Genomic DNA, 19,437 nt, shown 5'->3' with positions numbered 1-19,437 from the left:
TCCCGTTGCCTTCATTCTCACACCCGTTGGCCCTGTCACACAGCTCCCTGCCCGTCGTCTCTTACACGCCCGTAAATGCGCACACCCCCAAGCTTCTTCCACTGGGCAGGCAGAGCTCAAAAATGATGGGACCCCATCCAGGTCTCGTCCACGGCACAATAAGGAAACACCTGCACTAGAATGGAAGGAATTTACAAGCCTATTTCGTCAGCAGGTTCATCTTCATCCTAGTGTCCCCAATTTAAAGCGTAACCCTAAATAAACTACCAAGTGTAGATCTATGGAAGTGCTGCTGCATGTATAACCGGCCTCCCCTGTGCACCGTAGCATGCTACAGCCCTCTGCCTAAAAACAGGGGGTGAATAAAAAAGGAGCACGTCCTCTGCCTCATGGCTTGTCCCCTCCCAAACTGGATGTCTGTCGCCTGCAGAAGCCAGATTCCCAATCTAGCAAGGGACCACACCCCTATTTTTTATTTCCTTTTCTATTTATAATCTGCGACTTTTAGGAGTCCTGCTTCTAGCCAAAAAGTCGTAATATTTATTTAACCCCCTGCGTGCCAGAAAGGATTGCACCTCAATTGAGCTCTGCAATGAAGCGGTTAGAGATCGCCAAGCCATCCCATCGCTAAGCGGCACCAGGTCACTAGCTGGGTGGGAGCCCCGGGAACCCCCACCACGGCCCCCCCATGTTCAGTTTGCGACTGTCCCTTGGAGAAGTCTGTTTCGATAATGACTCCTGAGACCGCGGCCCTGGGCAGTGCAGCAATGCCACGCGCGCAGGAAGCGGTCGTGGCCGGAATACGCCAGGAAACAGCATCCTGCTCGAAGCCCACCAGCGCCGTACCTGCAATCCGTACACTGATCAGAGCGGCGCAGAACGCGCCTAACCCCTTCACTCCAAGGTACATGCAGAGAATGGATGAAACCCCTTCACTTTCAGCATGCGCAGAGACTACAGAGCTGCAGAGACTACAGAGCTGCAGAGACCAGGCTTTCACTGCTATAAAGCCGGGGTGCTAGAGATCAAAATGGTTTCTGTACAACCCCCTCTGTTGCTTCATAAACAGAATGGGCAAAAAACAGGATACTTTAACTCTTTCATGGCTCTAAATCCTTGTAGAAAATGGAATTAAGCTACTACTGAGACCAGAAGAAAAATCGATTAAAAAACGTATTAAGTAAACCAATTCTTCACTCAGATTTACAATGCTGCAGCAGCAACGACTATTAAAACAAAACCAAAAAGGGATAAAAAGAACAAATTAAAGAGTGCGTGTGCGTATAACACCAGTAATGGTACTGGTCACTGCAGGGCCATCTCCCCAGCAAAGGGGACGTCACAGAGGCAACAGCTAAACCTTGGGGTGTGCGCCCTGGGGCTATTTACATGCCTACATTTCCACACCAGCCACACACAATATCACCAGGGGTGTCAATGTCCCTTAAAACACATTGCACTGCCAGGGTCAGCGGACAGCATCTGATGAGCTGGCGTGTGTTCAATAGGAAGTGGAGGAGGGGGACCTTAGCAGTGATGGATGGGGAGAGGGGCCCTGGAGGTGAGAGTGGATGAGGAAGAGGGGGAAGGGTCAGATTTACCGCAAGAATGGAAGCAGCAACAGCCAAGAAACCATGTTACAGCCTCTCCATACCAGTAGTCAAGCCATCCAAGTCTAGATCCCATTTGGAAACCCAAGTCGGATTTGCAATAAGGCGGAAGCACGTCACACTTGCGCTCGAAATTTTAACCCCTTCGCTGCCAGATTGCAGAGCAATGCGTTGCGGGCCCCTCCGGCAGCGAAGGGTTTATTAGCTATAAGATACAAGTTTCAGAGCTCCGTTTTACACTTGGGCTGAGATTATACCAAGAGCTGCAGGGCGGCAGCGCTATTCTGTGACGTCACCCAGCGCTGCCGCCCTGCAGCATCTTGATTATACCGGGGAGTGAGAGCAGAGGAGTCTTGGAGGCGTGGCTGTGAGCGGTTTGCCCTCATTGGCTAAACCGCTCACGTGACACGGCCATTGCGTAAAAAAAAACAAAAACCTACATTCTCAATCTCTTCCCCAGCCATTCGGCTTGCAGTACGGTGCGCAGCGACCGACGCTTGCGGTATAAGCAGTTTCATTGGATCCAAGGTAATTGTTTTGGCGCAGTGCGTGTTTTTGGGTATGATCACAGCCTTAGACCCCAAAGCCTACATGTCTGTCTTTATATAGCGCCATTAATATACATAGCGCTTCACGTGACATAATAATATAAATAACAAATACAAACAACACAGAATGAGAATAAGCGCTTCAGACAAAACGTAACATTTAGGAAAAGGAGCCCCTGCCCTGAAGAGCTCACAATCTAATTGGTAGGTAGGAAGAACGTACAGACACAGTAGGAGGGTGTTCTGGCAAGTGTGTCTGCAGGGGGCCAAGGTCGTTGTGTGAGGTGTAAAGTATCAGCCACAGAGCTACTCCTATGCTTCGATAAGGAGGTGGGTTTTAAGATGGTGTTAAATGTGGATATAGAGGGTGTTAGTCGGATATTGTGGGGAAGGGCATTCCAGGTGTGGGGCAGCGAGTGAGAGAGGGTCTGGTGGGAGAGGGCTTCAGATACAAAAGGGGTAGAGAAAAGACATGCTTGAGCAGAGCGCAAGAGTCGGAAGATCTATGTATGTATGTATGTATGTATGTATGTATGTATGTATGTATGTATGGCTTCACAGCAGTAATACACGTGACAATCATATAAATACAAATAACACAATGGGAATATGTGCTTCAGACAAAAGTAACTACGAAAAGGAGTCCCTATCCCGAAGAGCTTACAATCTAATTGGTAAGTAGGAAGAACATACAGAGACAGTAGGAAGGTGTTCTGGTAAGTGTGTCTGCAGGGGGTCATGGTTGATGTGCGAGGTGCTAGAATCAGCCACTATATATGGGAGATATTCTCTTACCGTAATTAATCCCTCCTGTGTAGTGTCTCTTTGGCTCAATGCTGTAAACCCACTTCCCCATGCGTTAGTATCTTACAGCTCTAAATAAATAGGATGAATTTACAAAATGCAGATAAGAACTGTGGGGGGCAGGGGGGAAGCAATGAAACATTTAGTGTTAGGATGGACAATCTATAAGCAACATTGCATAATAAAGTATTATATAAGCAAACATGTTTTATGGACTACATTTCCCATTGGGGATCACCATTATGTATTAGTGTGAGTGATCACACATTCTAGACATTGCTTTACAAAAATGTTCTTTGCGCAGAAGTCAGTAGAAGATTGTAAACAAACATGATTTATTGCACTTAGATCAGCACAGTAATTGTATGTCGGTTGCTCAAGCGTACAATATATTACCCACATTTCAGAAACGTAAGAGTTTTGTGTTAGTAAAAGGTCAAATACTAAGCACATGTGCCTGTGTGAAGAGAAAGCCGAGCATGGTTGGTTCACAAAGGTAAGTAACAGATTGTAAGCTCCTCGGGGCAGGGACTCCTCTTCCTTAATGTTATGTTTGTCTAAAGCACTTATTCCCATGATCTGTTATTTATATTATCTGTTATTTATTCGATTACCACATGTATTACTACCGTGAAGCGCTATGTACATTAATGGCGCTATATAAATAAAGACATACAATACAACACAATTGTGCAATAGGCTCTGTACAGTAATCATTAAACATCATAACAATCCACAACACATTGCAAATAAACCTCGGCTGACAACCCATCAAACGCCTAATGTGGGTTAGAAAGAGGAACCGGTTAATACCGTCCATTGAGGGTTGTCCGTCTTCCATGGGGGAACTCCATTCCCAGCACCAGGTTTAGGGGATACCCGCATATACTCCAAAAGGCCATACCACTTAAAAACGTACTAGTGTCATGTGTACCAGGCATACATTTTAATTTGTCAGTCCCGAGGTTAGGCTCTGCACATGATGGAAGTGCAATTTGTTGGTTAAGTAATTTATCGATAATGGTAATTTCTGCATCTCTCTTCTCTATGTTCCCAAAAGGAGTCCGGGACATATCATGTGAGAAATTACATCCAAATCATGTATTAAAACAAAACTGGTGGAGGCCTACAGCTTATCAACCGCGTCCATCTCACTGCAGGCACAGCGGCAGACCTGCAGTACACACAGCATGACAACTACGGCAAGGTGACACTGTGCAAGCCGTGATGGCACGGAAACATGCGACAGAAGCTGCCCTTTGCCAACACAGAGGCCATTCTGTGAAGCAAAGTAATTAATAACATGCCTTACACAAGCGAGACGCAGCGTCCCACCCGGCACAGAAAGGCGTCGGCAAGACGCTGCATCCCACCCGGCACAGAAAGGCGTCGGCAAGACGCTGCATCCCACCCGGCACAGAAAGGCATCGGCGAGACGCTGCATCCCACCCGGCACGACGCTGCATCCCACCCGGCACAGAAAGGCGTCGGCAAGACGCTGCATCCCATCCGGCACAGAAAGGCGTCGGCAAGACGCTGCCTCCCACCCGGCACAGAAAGGCGTCGGCAAGACGCTGCATCCCATCCGGCACAGAAAGGCGTCGGCAAGACGCTGCCTCCCACCCGGCACAGAAAGGAATCGGCGAGACGCTGCATCCCACCCGGCACAGAAAGGCGTCGGCGAGACACTGCATCCCACCCGGCACAGAAAGGCACCGGCGAGACGCTGCATCCCACCCGGCACAGAAAGGTGCTTTTACAGACTCAATGCATTAAATTGCTTCCACCAAAACAACACAGGCCGCGGTGTTAATGTGTTTGCGTTTCCCAGACACAGATCATGCAGTGTTGACGTTTTCTGGGGCAGCTTGAGATTCTAATGCACGTGTTTATACACGCACAGCAACTCCTACGTCACGAGCATACGAATTATAAGCAGTTCTGTTCATTTAAAAACATGCTTTACTCCCCACAGAGATTATGGGGTCCTCTGGCATGTAAGGAGTTAATAGTACTCCATTGCCTATCGCCTGCTCGCCAACAACACTGCCTCCTGGTGGGGAGATTGCAGATCTGCAGCCGCATCGGCACATCAGTCAGAAATGTGCTTTAAAAGATGTCTGGGTGCAAAAGCCGTGCTGCCAGCCAAAGGGTTAACACTGCCCCGTTTACACACAGGAAAGTGTGTGTTTGTATTGGATCACCCAACAGGTCTCTTGAACTGGAAGCTCTTGGGAGTCGGTGCATTTTATATTTGTGCACAGGATCAGAATGTTTTGTAATGTTTCTCCCTACCTCATTTTAATTCCAAACCCCTCTCCCTTCACATGCTGATGCAATGATGAGAACTCTCGAAAGCTTGTCTTATAATATCAATTAGTCAAAAAAACAAAACAAAACAAAAAAATAAGGGTATCACCTAATACAGAAGTACTCATTTACTCAACACAATCGCAACTGGACTAACACGGCTATTTCTACTTAATTCATATTTGTGCACAGTAACTGTGCAAACATGATCGTCAGCTCCGAGGGCAAAATGCCTCTCGCTAGTCTCAGCTTTAGGTCAAAGGGATTCTAAGGCTGAGTTTACAATGTGTGTGATGGCGCTTGCGCGTGTGCCAAGTACACATTGCAGGATCCCTTAGAGGCCGCCCCGAGAGTGTACTCACACTCACTTCAATCACAGCTCCGTGACATAGCCACGACCCCCATCATCTGAAACACTGCGAGAGATCGCTTGAGCGTCGGGCAAGCGCGTGCCCAAGCACAGAGTATAATCGCAGCCTTGTGAGGAATGATCACACACACACTTAACCTTTTCTTTGCCAGAGGCTGTTTCCCTCCTATACGTCCTGTGACAATACACGGGCTGGCCAAGGCAGGGACCCAGCTTCTCACACCACCAGAAGGTCGGAGTAATAACACGGACTTACCTTTTCCATCGGTTGCGGACGCCTCCTGTAGATGCCGAATGGACCTGTTGAGAGACAGAGCTTAGAAGACCATAGATTTTCCACTGCAGCCCTACCTAAAAATTACTCTTCTGCGATGAGAAATCGTCCCTTTGCTGCTAGAGGAGCCAACCATTAACTGTCTGCTCTTCCAGGAGCGAAGGAGTTAAAAAGAGAAACCAATGAAAACAGCACTGGTTAATAGGCAAACTTCTCAAAGACTGAATCTACGAATCTGCGTTCCCCACAAAATCATCCAAGCGCAAAAAAAATAAAAGGGAGGAAGGCACAGAGGAGGGGGAGGGGGGAGGAAGGCACAGAGGAGGGGGAGGGGGGAGGAAGGCACAGAGGAGGGGGAGGGGGGAGGAAGGCACAGAGGAGGGGGAGGGGGAAGGAAGGCACAGAGGAGGGGGAGGGAAGGCACAGAGGAGGGGGAGGGGGAAGGAAGGCACAGGGGAGGGGGAGGGGGAAGGAAGGCACAGAGGAGGGGGAGAGAAGGAAGGCAGAGGAGGGGGGGAGAAGGAAGGCAGAGGAGGGGGGGAGAAGGAAGGCAGAGGAGGGGGGGAGAAGGAAGGCAGAGGAGGGGGGGAGAAGGAAGGCAGAGGAGGGGGGGAGAAGGAAGGCAGAGGAGGGGGGGAGAAGGAAGGCAGAGGAGGGGGGGGAAGGAAGGCACAGAGGAGGGGGGGGAGGAGGAAGGCACAGAGGGGGGGGGAGGAGGAAGGCACAGAGGAGGGGGGGGAGGAGGAAGGCATAGAGGAGGGGGGGGAGGAGGAAGGCACAGAGGAGGGGGGGAAGAGGAAGGCACAGAGGAGGGGGGGAAGAGGAAGGCACAGAGGAGGGGGGGAGAAGGAAGGCACAGAGGAGGGGGGGGTGAGAAGGAAGGCACAGAGGAGGGGGGGGGGAGGAGGAAGGCACAGGGGAGGGGGGGGAGGAGGAAGGCACAGGGGAGGGGGGGAGGAAGGCACAGGGGAGGGGGGGAGGAAGGCACAGGGGAGGGGGAGGAGGAAGGCACAGGGGAGGGGGAGGAGGAAGGCACAGAGGAGGGGGGGGAGGAAGGCACAGGGGAGGGGGGGAGGAAGGCACAGAGAAGGGGGGGGAGGAAGGCACAGAGGAGGGGGGGAGGAAGGCACAGAGAAGGGGGGGAGAGGAAGGCACAGAGAAGGGGGGGAGAGGAAGGCACAGAGAAGGGGGGGGAGAGGAAGGCACAGAGAAGGGGGGGGAGAGGAAGGCACAGAGAAGGGGGGGGAGAGGAAGGCACAGAGAAGGGGGGGGAGAGGAAGGCACAGAGAAGGGGGGGGAGAGGAAGGCACAGAGAAGGGGGGGGAGGAAGGCACAGAGGAGGGGGGGGAGGGAGCCTTTGTGGATCTGGGTTTCAAGCAGAGTAACATGCTTTGCTTTCGCAAAAAAAATTTTTAACAAAAAAAGTGTTTGGTGAATGTGTCAGTTTAGCCTGCAAGCTTTCAAATTATCCAACCTTCCACACGTCTGCCTAACCAACCAGTAAGCGCATTACAAAATCGGGGCATTGGGGTTGGTACAAACAAATATGAACTTGCAGGGAATCAGATTGGGATTTATAATAGAAAATATAGAAATAGAAGGAACCCAGTGTTTACGGAGACAGTTTGTGCGCCTCTCCGCACCCAACCCCCCTCCCCCCAAAAAGACTTACCATATAACTGGGAACAGGATGGCTCCACAGCACAGCAAGTCCACAAGGAAAAGGATCTCTTTCCACAGCCCGTACTCAGTCGTACCTTCCTCTGTCGACTCAATGATGATGTACGCCACGTTGGCGAGGACCTGACAAATTAAGCGACGCGTTAATGCCGCTGGGCGCGAGGAGCACCTCTAGGACTACTAGGCAGGGAGAGACAGATTTAAAAGCAGCAGTTATGAAGGGTATTTTAGTGTATAATAATGCAGGGCATGTCATACTTTCAGCTCCCCAAAATACCTGGGTACCGGCCATGCCCGCCATGTTCCTTTTGTGTAAAGCCGCTGTAATGGATTAGACGTGTGCGGCCATATTTAATATTGTTTGGTATTAGAATATGTTAATTTTCCTCAAGAGGAACTGCGGCTTTAAAGCTGCAATCCCACCTAGTTGGACAGTTTAATTTTGTAGTTAATGCTATAACTTCTTAAGGTGCTTTCCAAGTAGATTTTCCCAGCGTATGTGGGAAGCAGGGGGTCATTTCAGCTCCGGGAAGTCACTTATGTACTGCCGGTACTTCCTGGTTCTGAAATCTCCCAACAGGAAGCTGCGACGGAGGACGTTGCCGCTTCCTATTGGCCCGCAGGAGATTTAAAACTCCATTTTGTTTCCCCAGCATGGGATGGTACTGGGGGCACATATATCTCGGGAAGCCGGGGGTCTGCAGAGCCGAAATTAACACGTTCAACTCCGGAGACCTCCTGCCCCTGCTTCCCATCAATTTAAATACGACTAGGTTAGAGCAACGCAAGTTAAAGTGCCTTGTACATGTTATATATGCGGATAACCAGCTTTGCTACATGAGATCTGTGGCAGGGAATGGGGCAGCCACCACAATCCACGTTAGGCGACACGGGCGAGATCGGCTGCTGCTCTCCTCACCTGCAGTGGGATGACGATCATGAAAATCTTCTTATCCTTGTCGGACAGGATGTGTTTCACGAAGGCCCAGCCTGTGCCGATCAAAGCGATGGTGATGAACAGCAGCGCGCCCTTCAGCCTGAGATACACAAGGAGTCAGCGGCCCTCTAATCTCCACCTTACATGTACCATCTAATGCAGGGGTGGGCAACTGCAGTCCTCAAGGGCCCCCAACAGGTCAGGTTTGAAGGATATCCCTGCTTCAGCGCAGGTGGTGCAGTCATTGACAGCCTCTGAGCCACCTGTGCTGAAGCTGGGATATCCTGAAAACCTGACCTGTTGGTGGCCCTTGAGGACTGGAGTTGGCCTCCTCTGATCTAAAATGTTTGCCGTGTTTCAGGGGAATCGTTTGGCAAATGATTCCCTGCAGGTTATTTTCCACAAATCAGTTATATTTGGCATAAAACGTTGAAAGACGGATTTGAGTGCAAGAAATATTACAGGACAAATTGTATTTTGACATCACAACAACCATATGACAGAAGCAGAGTGAAGCAGTGAGAGGGTTAGGAGATGGAGCAGGCATTGTGCACACACACACACACACCCACACACACCACACACACCACACACACCACACACACCACACACACCACACACGTTTACATTGGTCTAATAAAAAGGCAGCAGGCGCTTGCCAGTCGTCCAGCTTTCTCATGACCAATACGGCACATACCAGAATGATACGCCAAAGACCTGTTTCAAGACCACTTGTAGGGAAATGGCGTTTGTGAGCACGGTCAGGTCTCCCTCTTTGTAGTCGGACACAAACCTCTGTGACCGTACAGTTGCTGTTGGGTTCTGACCCGATTTGATAGGAAAGGGGGAAGAGTTTGGATTTGAGAGCCTCGTACTTACAGGTGAGTTATGTAATAAACCACAGCCCAGCCTTCGATCGCGTACCCCTGGGATGAAATGTAGTGATAGTCAATCTGAAAGCAGAGGAGGAATTCAGGACCAAGAGACCAGACACTATACACATCCCAGCAAACACAGAATGGGATGGCAGATCAGAACCAGCGTGTCTGCTGTGAAACCTCACACCCCATCTGATCCCTGGGCTCTCTTCTGTATATAGCCTTATGTTTATCCCAAGCATGTGTAAATCCCCTTAATGTATTAGCCCCTACCACCTCTGCTGGGAGGCCATTCCACGGATCTACCACCCTCTCCTATGAAGTACTTCCTCACAGTTCTCTAAAATATGCTTCACTCCTGTACTTTGCTGAACCTCTATGTATTTGACAGTTTTGATCATACCCCACTCCCCTACTATCCTCCAAGCTGTACACACAGTGTTAAGGTCCTGTAGGCTTATGCGGTAGATCATGCACCATGTTAGTAACCCTTCCACCCCCCACAATCTCCAGTGTATTTGTGTCCTTCTGGAGATCTGGTCTCCAGAGTTGAACACTGTACTCTGGGTGAGGTCTCACCAATGATCTATAAAGTGGCATCACCCGCTCTCTCTCTCTCTCTCTCTCTCCCTATACACCCCAACACAGTGCTGCCAGTACCTCGCCCTATACACCCTAACATCCTGCTGCTAATACCTCCCCCTACACACCCTAACATCCTGCTGCTAATACCTCCCCCTACACACCCTAACATCCTGCTGCTAATACCTCCCCCTACACACCCTAACATCCTGCTGCTAATACCTCCCCCTATACACCCTGCTGCTAATACCTCTTCCTATACACCCCAACATCCCACTACTAATACCTCTCCCTATACACCCTAACACCTCCTGCTAATACCTCTCCCTATACACCCCACCATCCCATTGCTGCCTACTACAGTAGCCACCACGCTCTCTGAATTTCCCAATGGAATGCAGCACATCTGTAGAGTACAGCAGGGGAGCTCAACTCCAGTCCTCAAAACCCACAAGCAGTGGTCAGGTTTTCAGGATATCCCTGCTTCAGCACAGACGGCTCAGTCTTACTGCACCATCTGTGCTGAAGCAGAGATAGCCTGAAAACCTGACCTGTTGGAGGCATTTTAGGACTGGAGTTGCCCACCCCTGGAGGTAGAGGACTCTACAGATGTGCAAAAATCTGCCGATTCACTATGCAACTACATTTCCTAATGAAAACAGAAAACAATTACACACCAGCTTTTTCCCATGATTAATTGGCGAATTAAATATTGCTCAACTTCCTGGCCATAAAAACCCCAAACATGTAAATGTAATTGGGAAAGCTATTCGAATGTACAGCAAGCGGTTGTTCCGCGTGTGCACCTAATGCTCTCAGAATACACGGATCTGATTTTACAGGCGAGGCAGCGTTCCCACTGATTCGCATAACAAGTCCCTTCCGAGACAAAAATAAGCATGTCAACCGATTACTGCTGGTGGGGGTGGGGGGGAGGTAGGAACACCACTTTCTTCCATTGGTCCAAAATGTGGTAGTACGGAACAGGACACATACCGCGTGGAACACTAACGACAGGGACTTTGTGAAGGGCAGTGCGGCCATCAGCCAATGGATCTTAAATACATCGCTCCTATGGGTGAAGAAGGCAACTGTTAGGAGACCTCTTCTTACTCAGGAGAAACACCACAAAGGGTCAGAGCAGACATGTTTCTTAGGACAATAGGGCCAAAATCTCGAACACCACTCCTGGCTGACTGTTCCTGCAACATGGGCAGGATAAAACAAGCACTGATCTACTCTCCAGGACTCTAACTGGCAGCCTGCAGGCTAATGCAGCCCTTGCTCTCTGCTCCTGCTAATTTCATTACCAGTTGCTTAAGCAGCTAAGTGCAGTTTTTCACTCACCCGTAAGTTAAACCAAGATACATACATACCGCTTGCAAAATGTTTATAGAATCATTTTAAAATTCTTCAAATGTATCTAAAAATGATATTGCGGCCCTTCTGTGCCTAAATATTTTCTGATCTGTCCCCTTTGGAGAACTAGATAAAAAGCCCTGATTTACAGAGCCGGGGAGGCGAACTCCAGTCCTCAAGGGCCACCAGCTGGTCAAGTTTTCAGGCTATCCCTGCTTCAGCACAGGTGGCTTAATCAGTGGCTCAATCAATGAACGAGCCACCTGTGCTGAAGCAGGGATAGCCTGAAAACCTGACCGGTTGGTACTGGACTGTAGCTCTTGACTGGAGTTGGTCACTGCATCTTTAGTGGTACAAATGCTGCAACTTAGCAGAAGTTCAGATGTATCCTTCGCAGGCTTGTGCGAGGGGTTTTCTCAGAGCGCCCTGCAAATACAGAGACCATGAAAGGACACGGAAAATGGGAGGAGAAAATGCACCACCTGCGCTTCCTGAGGATGTGAACCCAGACGAGGCCGGACAGGAAGAAGAAGAGAGCCATGGAGATGTACAATTTAGGCAGAGGGATCTCGTCTGCTGAAAGGTAACTATCCGGGTTCTTGTCTATGATGTCGATCTGCAGGGATTAAATACAAAATCACCAACCTGAAGCTGCCTGTGTACATCACTTAGAAGCAATACCCAACAGAGCAAAAAGGAGGGCGGCAGCTAATCAAGGGATAATGTGGCGCAGCGAGGAGTCCGTTTAATAAACCAGAATACAAATCACGCTCCGTTCCAGGACAGCAAACTTAACCGAAATATAATATACGAGTTGATCCCGTGGTCTCCATTACATTTATATAGGCATCAATAATTTCACTTTTTGGGAGAACACCCCCATTTCTTTCATTACGGACAGATACACAAGTAGCAAATTAATTGATGCGTCTATTTACGGCGACTTGTAATATGCAACTCCGTGACACTAACAGGTCTACAGATTTAAGGCCGAAACAAAACCGCAATAAAGATGTAGGCCCAAGGTGTGTTCATATAGCAAACATTTATTGAAACAGCCATAAAAAGAGGCACAAAAAAAATTCAACGCGTTTCACACCCACATGGTGCAAAACGCGTTGGTGGATTTGCGCCTCATTATGGCCGATTCAATAAATATGGTTTTATATATGAACTCCACACCATAGCCCTCCATTTTTGATGCGGTTTTGTTTCTTCTTACTTCCATTATGGATTGTTTGAGCCGACCGGCACGTAGGATCGTAACCTTCAAACTGGATATTTTCTGGCAGCATGCCAGCGCGACTACCTAGTAGTAGTAGCATTTCAACATATTTATTTCCAACATTTATATAGCGCCCTTATCCAGATCTGCCCATGCCACCCTAAATAACAGGAGAGATCCTGGTAACACCTGCAAGGGGTATGTTTTTAAAGAAATAAAGGAGCATTTAAGTACATTTTCCTTGTTTTTGGTTCACTCACATCCAGGCTGAAAAGATGTCCGGCCCTGGCGGAGTTGCTGGGCCCAGCGCAGCTGTGGAAATACAGGCTGTACAACCCCTCCAACTCCTCCGAGCTGACATTGAAGAAGAACTGGGGGGGGAAGGGAAAGAAGTGGGAGGGAAGGAGATTAAACAGGAGGTGCCAGTTACCCACAGAAGAGGTTTGATACTGGGGAGATCGACCAGACTCACCTGAAATGATGCAACACCCGCATTCACATGCAAGGGATAGGACTTCTCTACCAGCGGCTGCAATAAGGAAAGAGCAGGGTGTCACTTTAAACACGACGGGCGGGAATAACCACGAAGCCGCCGTGTAAGGCTGCGATCTGGCGGTAACTGCCGGTCAAGTCAATGGCAGTTACCGTAAGATGGGGCAGGATGTCCCGCATTGCGGCTTCGGGACTCCAGGACAGATGTGCATGGATCTGCAGAGCAAAATGATGGGTGTATAGATGTACAGAGGAAATCATGCCAGAGACGCATGTGTGACAATTAAAAACAGAACCATCTACGCGCGTTATATTTCCCACCTCTGCGGTTTGATCCCATTGCAATCCCAATCACGCAGCCACAATTACCATGGTCACTACTTTGGTTTCCGCCACTTTCTTGGCATCTGCGTCTTGAGAGGCAGCTTTGGAAAAAGAAAAACAGGGTCACAAACACCTCAAAGTAAACCCCCTTCTAACACAGAACATGTTCGAAAACAATTTAGGCTCCGACAAACTCCGTAAACAGAAAAGGGAGGGATAAGGGAGTGATCGACTAAACCATACTAATTGTGTAGAATAAGTGATAATAATAATAAATTCAATTGATAATGAAAAGTAGGTTTAACTGTGAACTGAAGTGACTCAGAAAGTAGGGGGTACAGTGCCCTGTACTCCAAGGGAAATTCACTTAAATGCACACTATCTATATTTAAAATGTAACCTTTAATATCAAATCCTTAAAACATATATTACCAAAAAGAAAATGTGATAACGTTTAAAAATAAATTAAATAAGATAACTCGTGCAAACAGGCAGTCTCTAATGTTTAAATGCTGCAGTATATCATTAAACTGGAGAATAGGAGGCTGCAAACAGCCGGAGTGAGCAAACAAGCCCAGCACTTCCCTGGTTAGCCTAATGGAATAGTAAATATCGTAGTGGCTATTAATATCATTTGTTATAACTTGATATTGGCAGTATAACCTCCTAATCAGGTATTAACCACTCCAGGAATCCTTGCCTAGCCACTACCCTAATTTTTATATATATTGGCTAATCTAGTGAACGGCTGACAAGTACTGTATTAAAATAGCCCCATGAAGGGGGCAGACATCATCAACACGCGTCCAACGCGCGTTTCCCTCCTACTACGGTGCTTCCTCAGGGACAAAATTTGCATTAGGGATGAGCCGAACGCTATTTAAACCCTGCGGTCCCCATGGTAACGTAATCGGCGTCCAGCTACTGCGCATGCACAATAGAGCGTAAGCGCAACTACTGAGAAACATATCAAACCAACCTTTCACCACTGATTGGCAGGGTGCTATAATTAAACCTCCCCAGTTGTAGCGGAAGGGTTGCCAGGACTCTTAAATATGTCTGGTATTACTCACTTATCGGAGCGTGGCCCACGGGACTGGTGCGCATGCGCAGAGTGCCGTGCTTCCCCACTGACACTGTCAGGGGACACTGACGCAATATGGGCAGCTAGATGGAGCTAGCGCGCATGCGTGACCACATAGACATATTCACTCTAACACTGATACAGCAATAAGAGACTCGAAAGGGCTTGTTTGTAGCATCAATGCGCATGTGTGGGCAGAGTTGTTATTGGACTCATGCCCACATGTTGATGCGCATGTGCAAACAAAGATAAATAATTATCCTAATTGCTAAGCATCCTCAGTGCCAGATATACAAAGAGTAGAGGCAATAGTGGCACCCCAGAGTTGAACATCAGGTATGTACAGTAGTTAGCCCTAAATTAGGTGCAGAGACATTAAATACAGTATTAATTTTAATAATAAATAAATAAATTGAACAGAAACACACACATTTTGAAAAGATCAAATTTATCATAATAAATTGTGTGTGTGAATCCATCACACATTTATTATGAACCCAATGCTAAAAATAAGCTGGGTACATAATTAGGTAATATAGTCACTAGTTTGAGTGAATGAATGAACATTAATCATGTCAGTTTTTACAAAACTATGGTGAGCTAACGTGACATAGCGGAAGAATAGCTCTGTGATACATAACAGATACTTGGTACAGTCGGTTGTGACAGTCAGATAGACAGCACACTTAGAGGTACAAGTACAGTATAGATATTTCTGTCAGTGCGTGGGAAGTACCACACAGCAGACATATACAGATGGTCAGATAAAGGGGTGAAGGTAAATCCTTCATTAAGTCCATAAGGACTCCTTGTCTTCAGTTTGTAGATCCACTCAGCTTCAATTCTCAAGAGCATCTGATCTACATTAACCCCTCGTACTGGGCACTTAAGCTGATAGATGCCCATGAATTTTAAGCTGTCAACATCTCCGTCATGAAACTGTGTAACGTGTCTCGCCACTGGCGTTTCGGCCGAGTGTTTCACAGAATTTACATGCTCAAGTATACGCCTGCGTAGTTGTCTGGTGGTCTTGCCAACGTACCTCTTCCCACATGTGCATGTGAGAAGGTATATAACATTAGTGGTACGACAATTAATAAAACTATCTATGTTATACTGCTGTGTACTGTACCGTCATTCTCAAAAGTCTTGGCTAGAGTCACATATTTACAAGCCTTACAGCCCTGACATCGATACATCCCTTTGATGGGGCTAAGCCATGTTTCCACTCTGGCGCGCTGATGGTGACTATGCACCAATCTATCACGCAAATTTTTAGATCTCCTGCTGGTGATTGTGGTTCTCTGGCCAATCACCTTCACTAGATCGACATCTGATGAAAGCAGGTGCCAGTGCCGGCAAAAATTCTTTTTATAGCCCACCACCGTTTGTTATATGTGCCGATGCATCTGATGATGTTATCCTGACTCTTAGGTGTATTGGAGGATAGGAGAGAGTCTATCACTATGAAGTGCTCTGTGATAGGCCCTATTGAGTGTTTTCATTTTATACCCACGATTCAAGAAGGCACTAAAAGGAGGTAACAATACCACTGTTTTAATGCAAACTGATATATTACCTGCATCTCTCCGGTCCCTTTTGGCTGCCGGCTGTACCGACGGAGTACTTTTTGCTGCGGGGAGTTTTGCAGTGGCAGTTTTTGCCGTGTCCGCGTGGCTTTTCTCCACCAGCGGTGAGAAGGAGATTTCTGGCAAAAGCACAGCGTCTCCTTTGGCGTTGGTGATTTTAATGCTGAATGAGGCAACAGAGAAAAAGCGTGAGAACTGGCAATATGAAAAAACTAAGCGAGTCGGGGATTTTACCGACGGACACAGAACGCCCGGATAACGGGGAAAGAGGCTTTCATCTGGCACCGGCACATTTTTTCACTTCCTTTTTTTATGGGGCAGTTGTTGGGGTTAATTAGGACACTTTGCAATGATGTAAAAAAGAACTGCGTGGGGTAGGAAGTCTGTATGATATGGGCAAAGCTTGCCCCCTTGGTAGCAAAGTAATTAAAAGGGCAGTTTCCACTGCACATTAAAGCTGCAGTTCAAGCAATATCTTACATGTGGTTTTTTTAATAAATCAGTTTTGTACTATGAGAAAATACTTGTAGCATTATTTTTTTAAACAATATTTTTTTTAAAGAAAATTGTAATGTATTCTAATGTAACAAGCATTTGTTTCTATAGAAACCATTTACAAAGTCACGTTCCCTTCCTCTTCTGAGACAGGCTCTGGCACACCACTTTTGCCCTCTCTCTAGCCGTGTGCACCAATTGTATCTAATGCCTGCCTGGTCACATGATCTTCCACACAGAACTTTGCATCTTGGGTAATCTTCTGCAGACTTAACAGCGATGTTAAGAACCCCTGAGCCGAATCTTCAGCGATCGATCGGCAACTTAGCCAACCACTTGTCAGTGTGCCGATTGTATTGATGCACACAATGAATGGGGGGGAAAAAAAACGACAGCTTGAACTGCAGCTTTAAGTTTATATTTTAAGATTTCTTCACGATATGGGATCATTTTTCACCTCTAGCTTTTTCCCAACCTATTGATTTATTTCAAACAGCAACTTTTAGTCCCCTGTCCCAAATGGTCCCTCTACTAAAATTAATATGGCCGCCAAGACCTACTTATTTGGGGACATTGGTAGACCTCAAAAGAAACTTAACGTAGAAGATTAAGATGAGGCGTTATTTCCAATAAAACCCATGGACGCGTGCGTGGAAAACGGCTGCGCGCTTCCAGGTGGAGCGGAGAAAGGGAGAGCCGTCATGTAAACACCCACCTGAAGACTTTGGGCCTTCTTAAATAAAACACAAAACTACCTCCAACTGCCCCTTTTATAAGTCTAACTGTTGTGGGATTTTTTGGAGACACTGATTAATTGTGGTTGTACTCGTCCAGTCAACAGTACGTTTCTGCGCTCACAGGGCTGCATTCAATATCAGAAAAGTGCTCACAGCTTCTTGTTGAAGTCCAGTTTGAGAAGAGTAATGGAGACATCTGCCGGGGTGTTTTTCAGGATGCAGTAACCCAGCTCTTGGTCCTGGGAGGAAAAAGGTTACATCAAAAACTCACACAAACCCAAAAACCCCCTGACATATTCTGGTTATTATGCAATCATTTTAAAATGCAGATATCCAATATACGGACCATAACATTTGATCTCTTTCAAGCTTGCTATTTAATAAATTGAGCCTCTTGTATTTTTGTTGCTACATCACGATTTGCCGCACATAATAATTCTGTTTCTATTTGTCCACCAGTGGTACAGCACTTCTCACGGACAGATCCTTCCGTAAATGACTTAAAATGTTAAATACTCAACAGAATGTTTAAAAAGCACTCAAGAACGGAAAGCATTTGAACTCAATATGATAATACTCAGACTGGAAAAATAAATAAATAAAAAAGGGAGTACAAAGCGGCAAAAGTGGCCATTTTTTTCCATTATATTGAAGCAGGAGGGTCTTCACAGCTGAACCCCATTAATTTCGGGTCCGGTGACCCCCTGCTTCCCACTTCCGTAGGGTGTGCTGGTACCCGTTTGCCTAGCACGCATCACGTAATAGGCGAGTTTCGAAGCGCACGCGCCCTGCAGGCCGATAGGAAGCGGTGACCAGGTTCGGCTTCCTATTGGCCCGCAAGGGGCAGGAGCGTTAAGAACTTTGCCGACATACCGGCACCCCCATTGGGAGGTCTATCTCGGGAAGCAGGGGGCCCCGGAACTGAAATTAACGGGGTTCAGCTCTGAAGACCCTCCGTTTCAAACCTTTGTTAAAAATGTATTTATAAAAAGCACATGAATTGCACCTTTAATGCTGATATTGGGTTTCTTAAAACACGATCAACAGTATTTGTAATGTTTCTCTCTGTCTCTGATAATTTTACAATTCAATCCCTGCCCTCCCCCCCCCCCCGCCCCCTCCTCTCCTCTCCCCCTTCACACTGCTGATGGAATGATGGTCTTACATGCTCTCCACATTTCTCACTAACCCTTTAATCTGTGTATTGCCCTGTCTTTATTTACTGTTCCTTCTCTACCCCATCTGCCTTAGATTGCTATGTTGGTTTTTACATCTGTGTTAAACGCATAGAATCTCTGTAAATGAGTATCGCTGGTCCGGAGCAAGATAGAAAACTCTCAACTGCTTGTCTATAATATCAAACCGATACACCAAAAAAAAAGGGTATCACCTAATACTGAAGTACTCATGTACTCTCGCAACTGGACTAACACGGCCATTTTTATTTAATTATAAACTTTTACACCATTTATAACATTTGCAGGACACCAAATCTCCTACTTATAAGAAATTCACTGTTTTAAGCTGAATATATATAATTTTCCTACTTGCTCCTTGATAAAAGGCCCCTAAACTGTATATACAATGAAGAGTCTAAAGTCTCGTGGACTGAACCAACACCACCCTAACTCCGGTTACTAGTTATAAATACTTGGACATATGGTTTGACTCCCATTTAACATTCGGGATGCACATTGATACCCTGACACCCAAAACCTATGCCAAACTAGGTGTACTTTACAGGAACAAATCCTCCCCAAGTCTACTGGTCAGAAAGCGTATCGCACAGCAGATGCTAATGCCAATTATCGTCTATGGGGGCATAGTATACGGCTTGGCACCGCAAACCCATCTTGGCAAACTTGATACCCTCTACAATTCAATATGCCGTTTTGTTCTCCAATGCAACTACAACACACATCACTGCGAAATGCTCAAAGAACTAGACTGGTCATCACTTGAGTATAGGTGCAAAGCTCATCTTTCCTTTCTTGCCTTCAAATACTTTCTGGGCAAGCTACCCGTCTACCTGAACAAGCTCCTCACCCCTACCACATGCAGCACTTATCAACTGAGATCTGACTCCAAAAGACTGTTCATAGTCCCAAGGTTCAGCAAAGTATACGTCCCACTCCTCTT

The 19,437-nt window shown here is 47.1% G+C and overlaps 1 protein-coding gene across 2 annotated transcripts in view; it reads right to left on the bottom strand.

The window, feature by feature from the left end:
- GPR107 (G protein-coupled receptor 107) overlaps positions 1-19,437 on the bottom strand; it is a 35,525-nt gene that overhangs the window by 11,423 nt on the left and 4,665 nt on the right. For both annotated transcript variants that reach the window (XM_075578677.1, XM_075578676.1), the window contains 11 exons: positions 17,452-17,537; positions 16,057-16,229; positions 13,439-13,494; positions 13,050-13,106; positions 12,838-12,948; positions 11,835-11,968; positions 10,990-11,065; positions 9,413-9,486; positions 8,516-8,633; positions 7,589-7,719; positions 5,899-5,942 (listed from right to left, as the gene is read on the bottom strand). In XM_075578677.1, coding sequence (XP_075434792.1) covers positions 5,899-5,942; positions 7,589-7,719; positions 8,516-8,633; positions 9,413-9,486; positions 10,990-11,065; positions 11,835-11,968; positions 12,838-12,948; positions 13,050-13,106; positions 13,439-13,494; positions 16,057-16,229; positions 17,452-17,537 — 1,060 coding nt within the window. The remainder of the gene's footprint in view (positions 1-5,898; positions 5,943-7,588; positions 7,720-8,515; positions 8,634-9,412; positions 9,487-10,989; positions 11,066-11,834; positions 11,969-12,837; positions 12,949-13,049; positions 13,107-13,438; positions 13,495-16,056; positions 16,230-17,451; positions 17,538-19,437) is intronic.

This window comes from Ascaphus truei, chromosome 21 (assembly GCF_040206685.1).
Source record: "Ascaphus truei isolate aAscTru1 chromosome 21, aAscTru1.hap1, whole genome shotgun sequence".
Taxonomy (NCBI): Eukaryota; Metazoa; Chordata; class Amphibia; order Anura; family Ascaphidae; genus Ascaphus; species Ascaphus truei.
The sequence above is the reverse complement of the archived record's forward strand: the minus strand, read 5'-3'. Positions and strand labels throughout refer to the sequence as shown.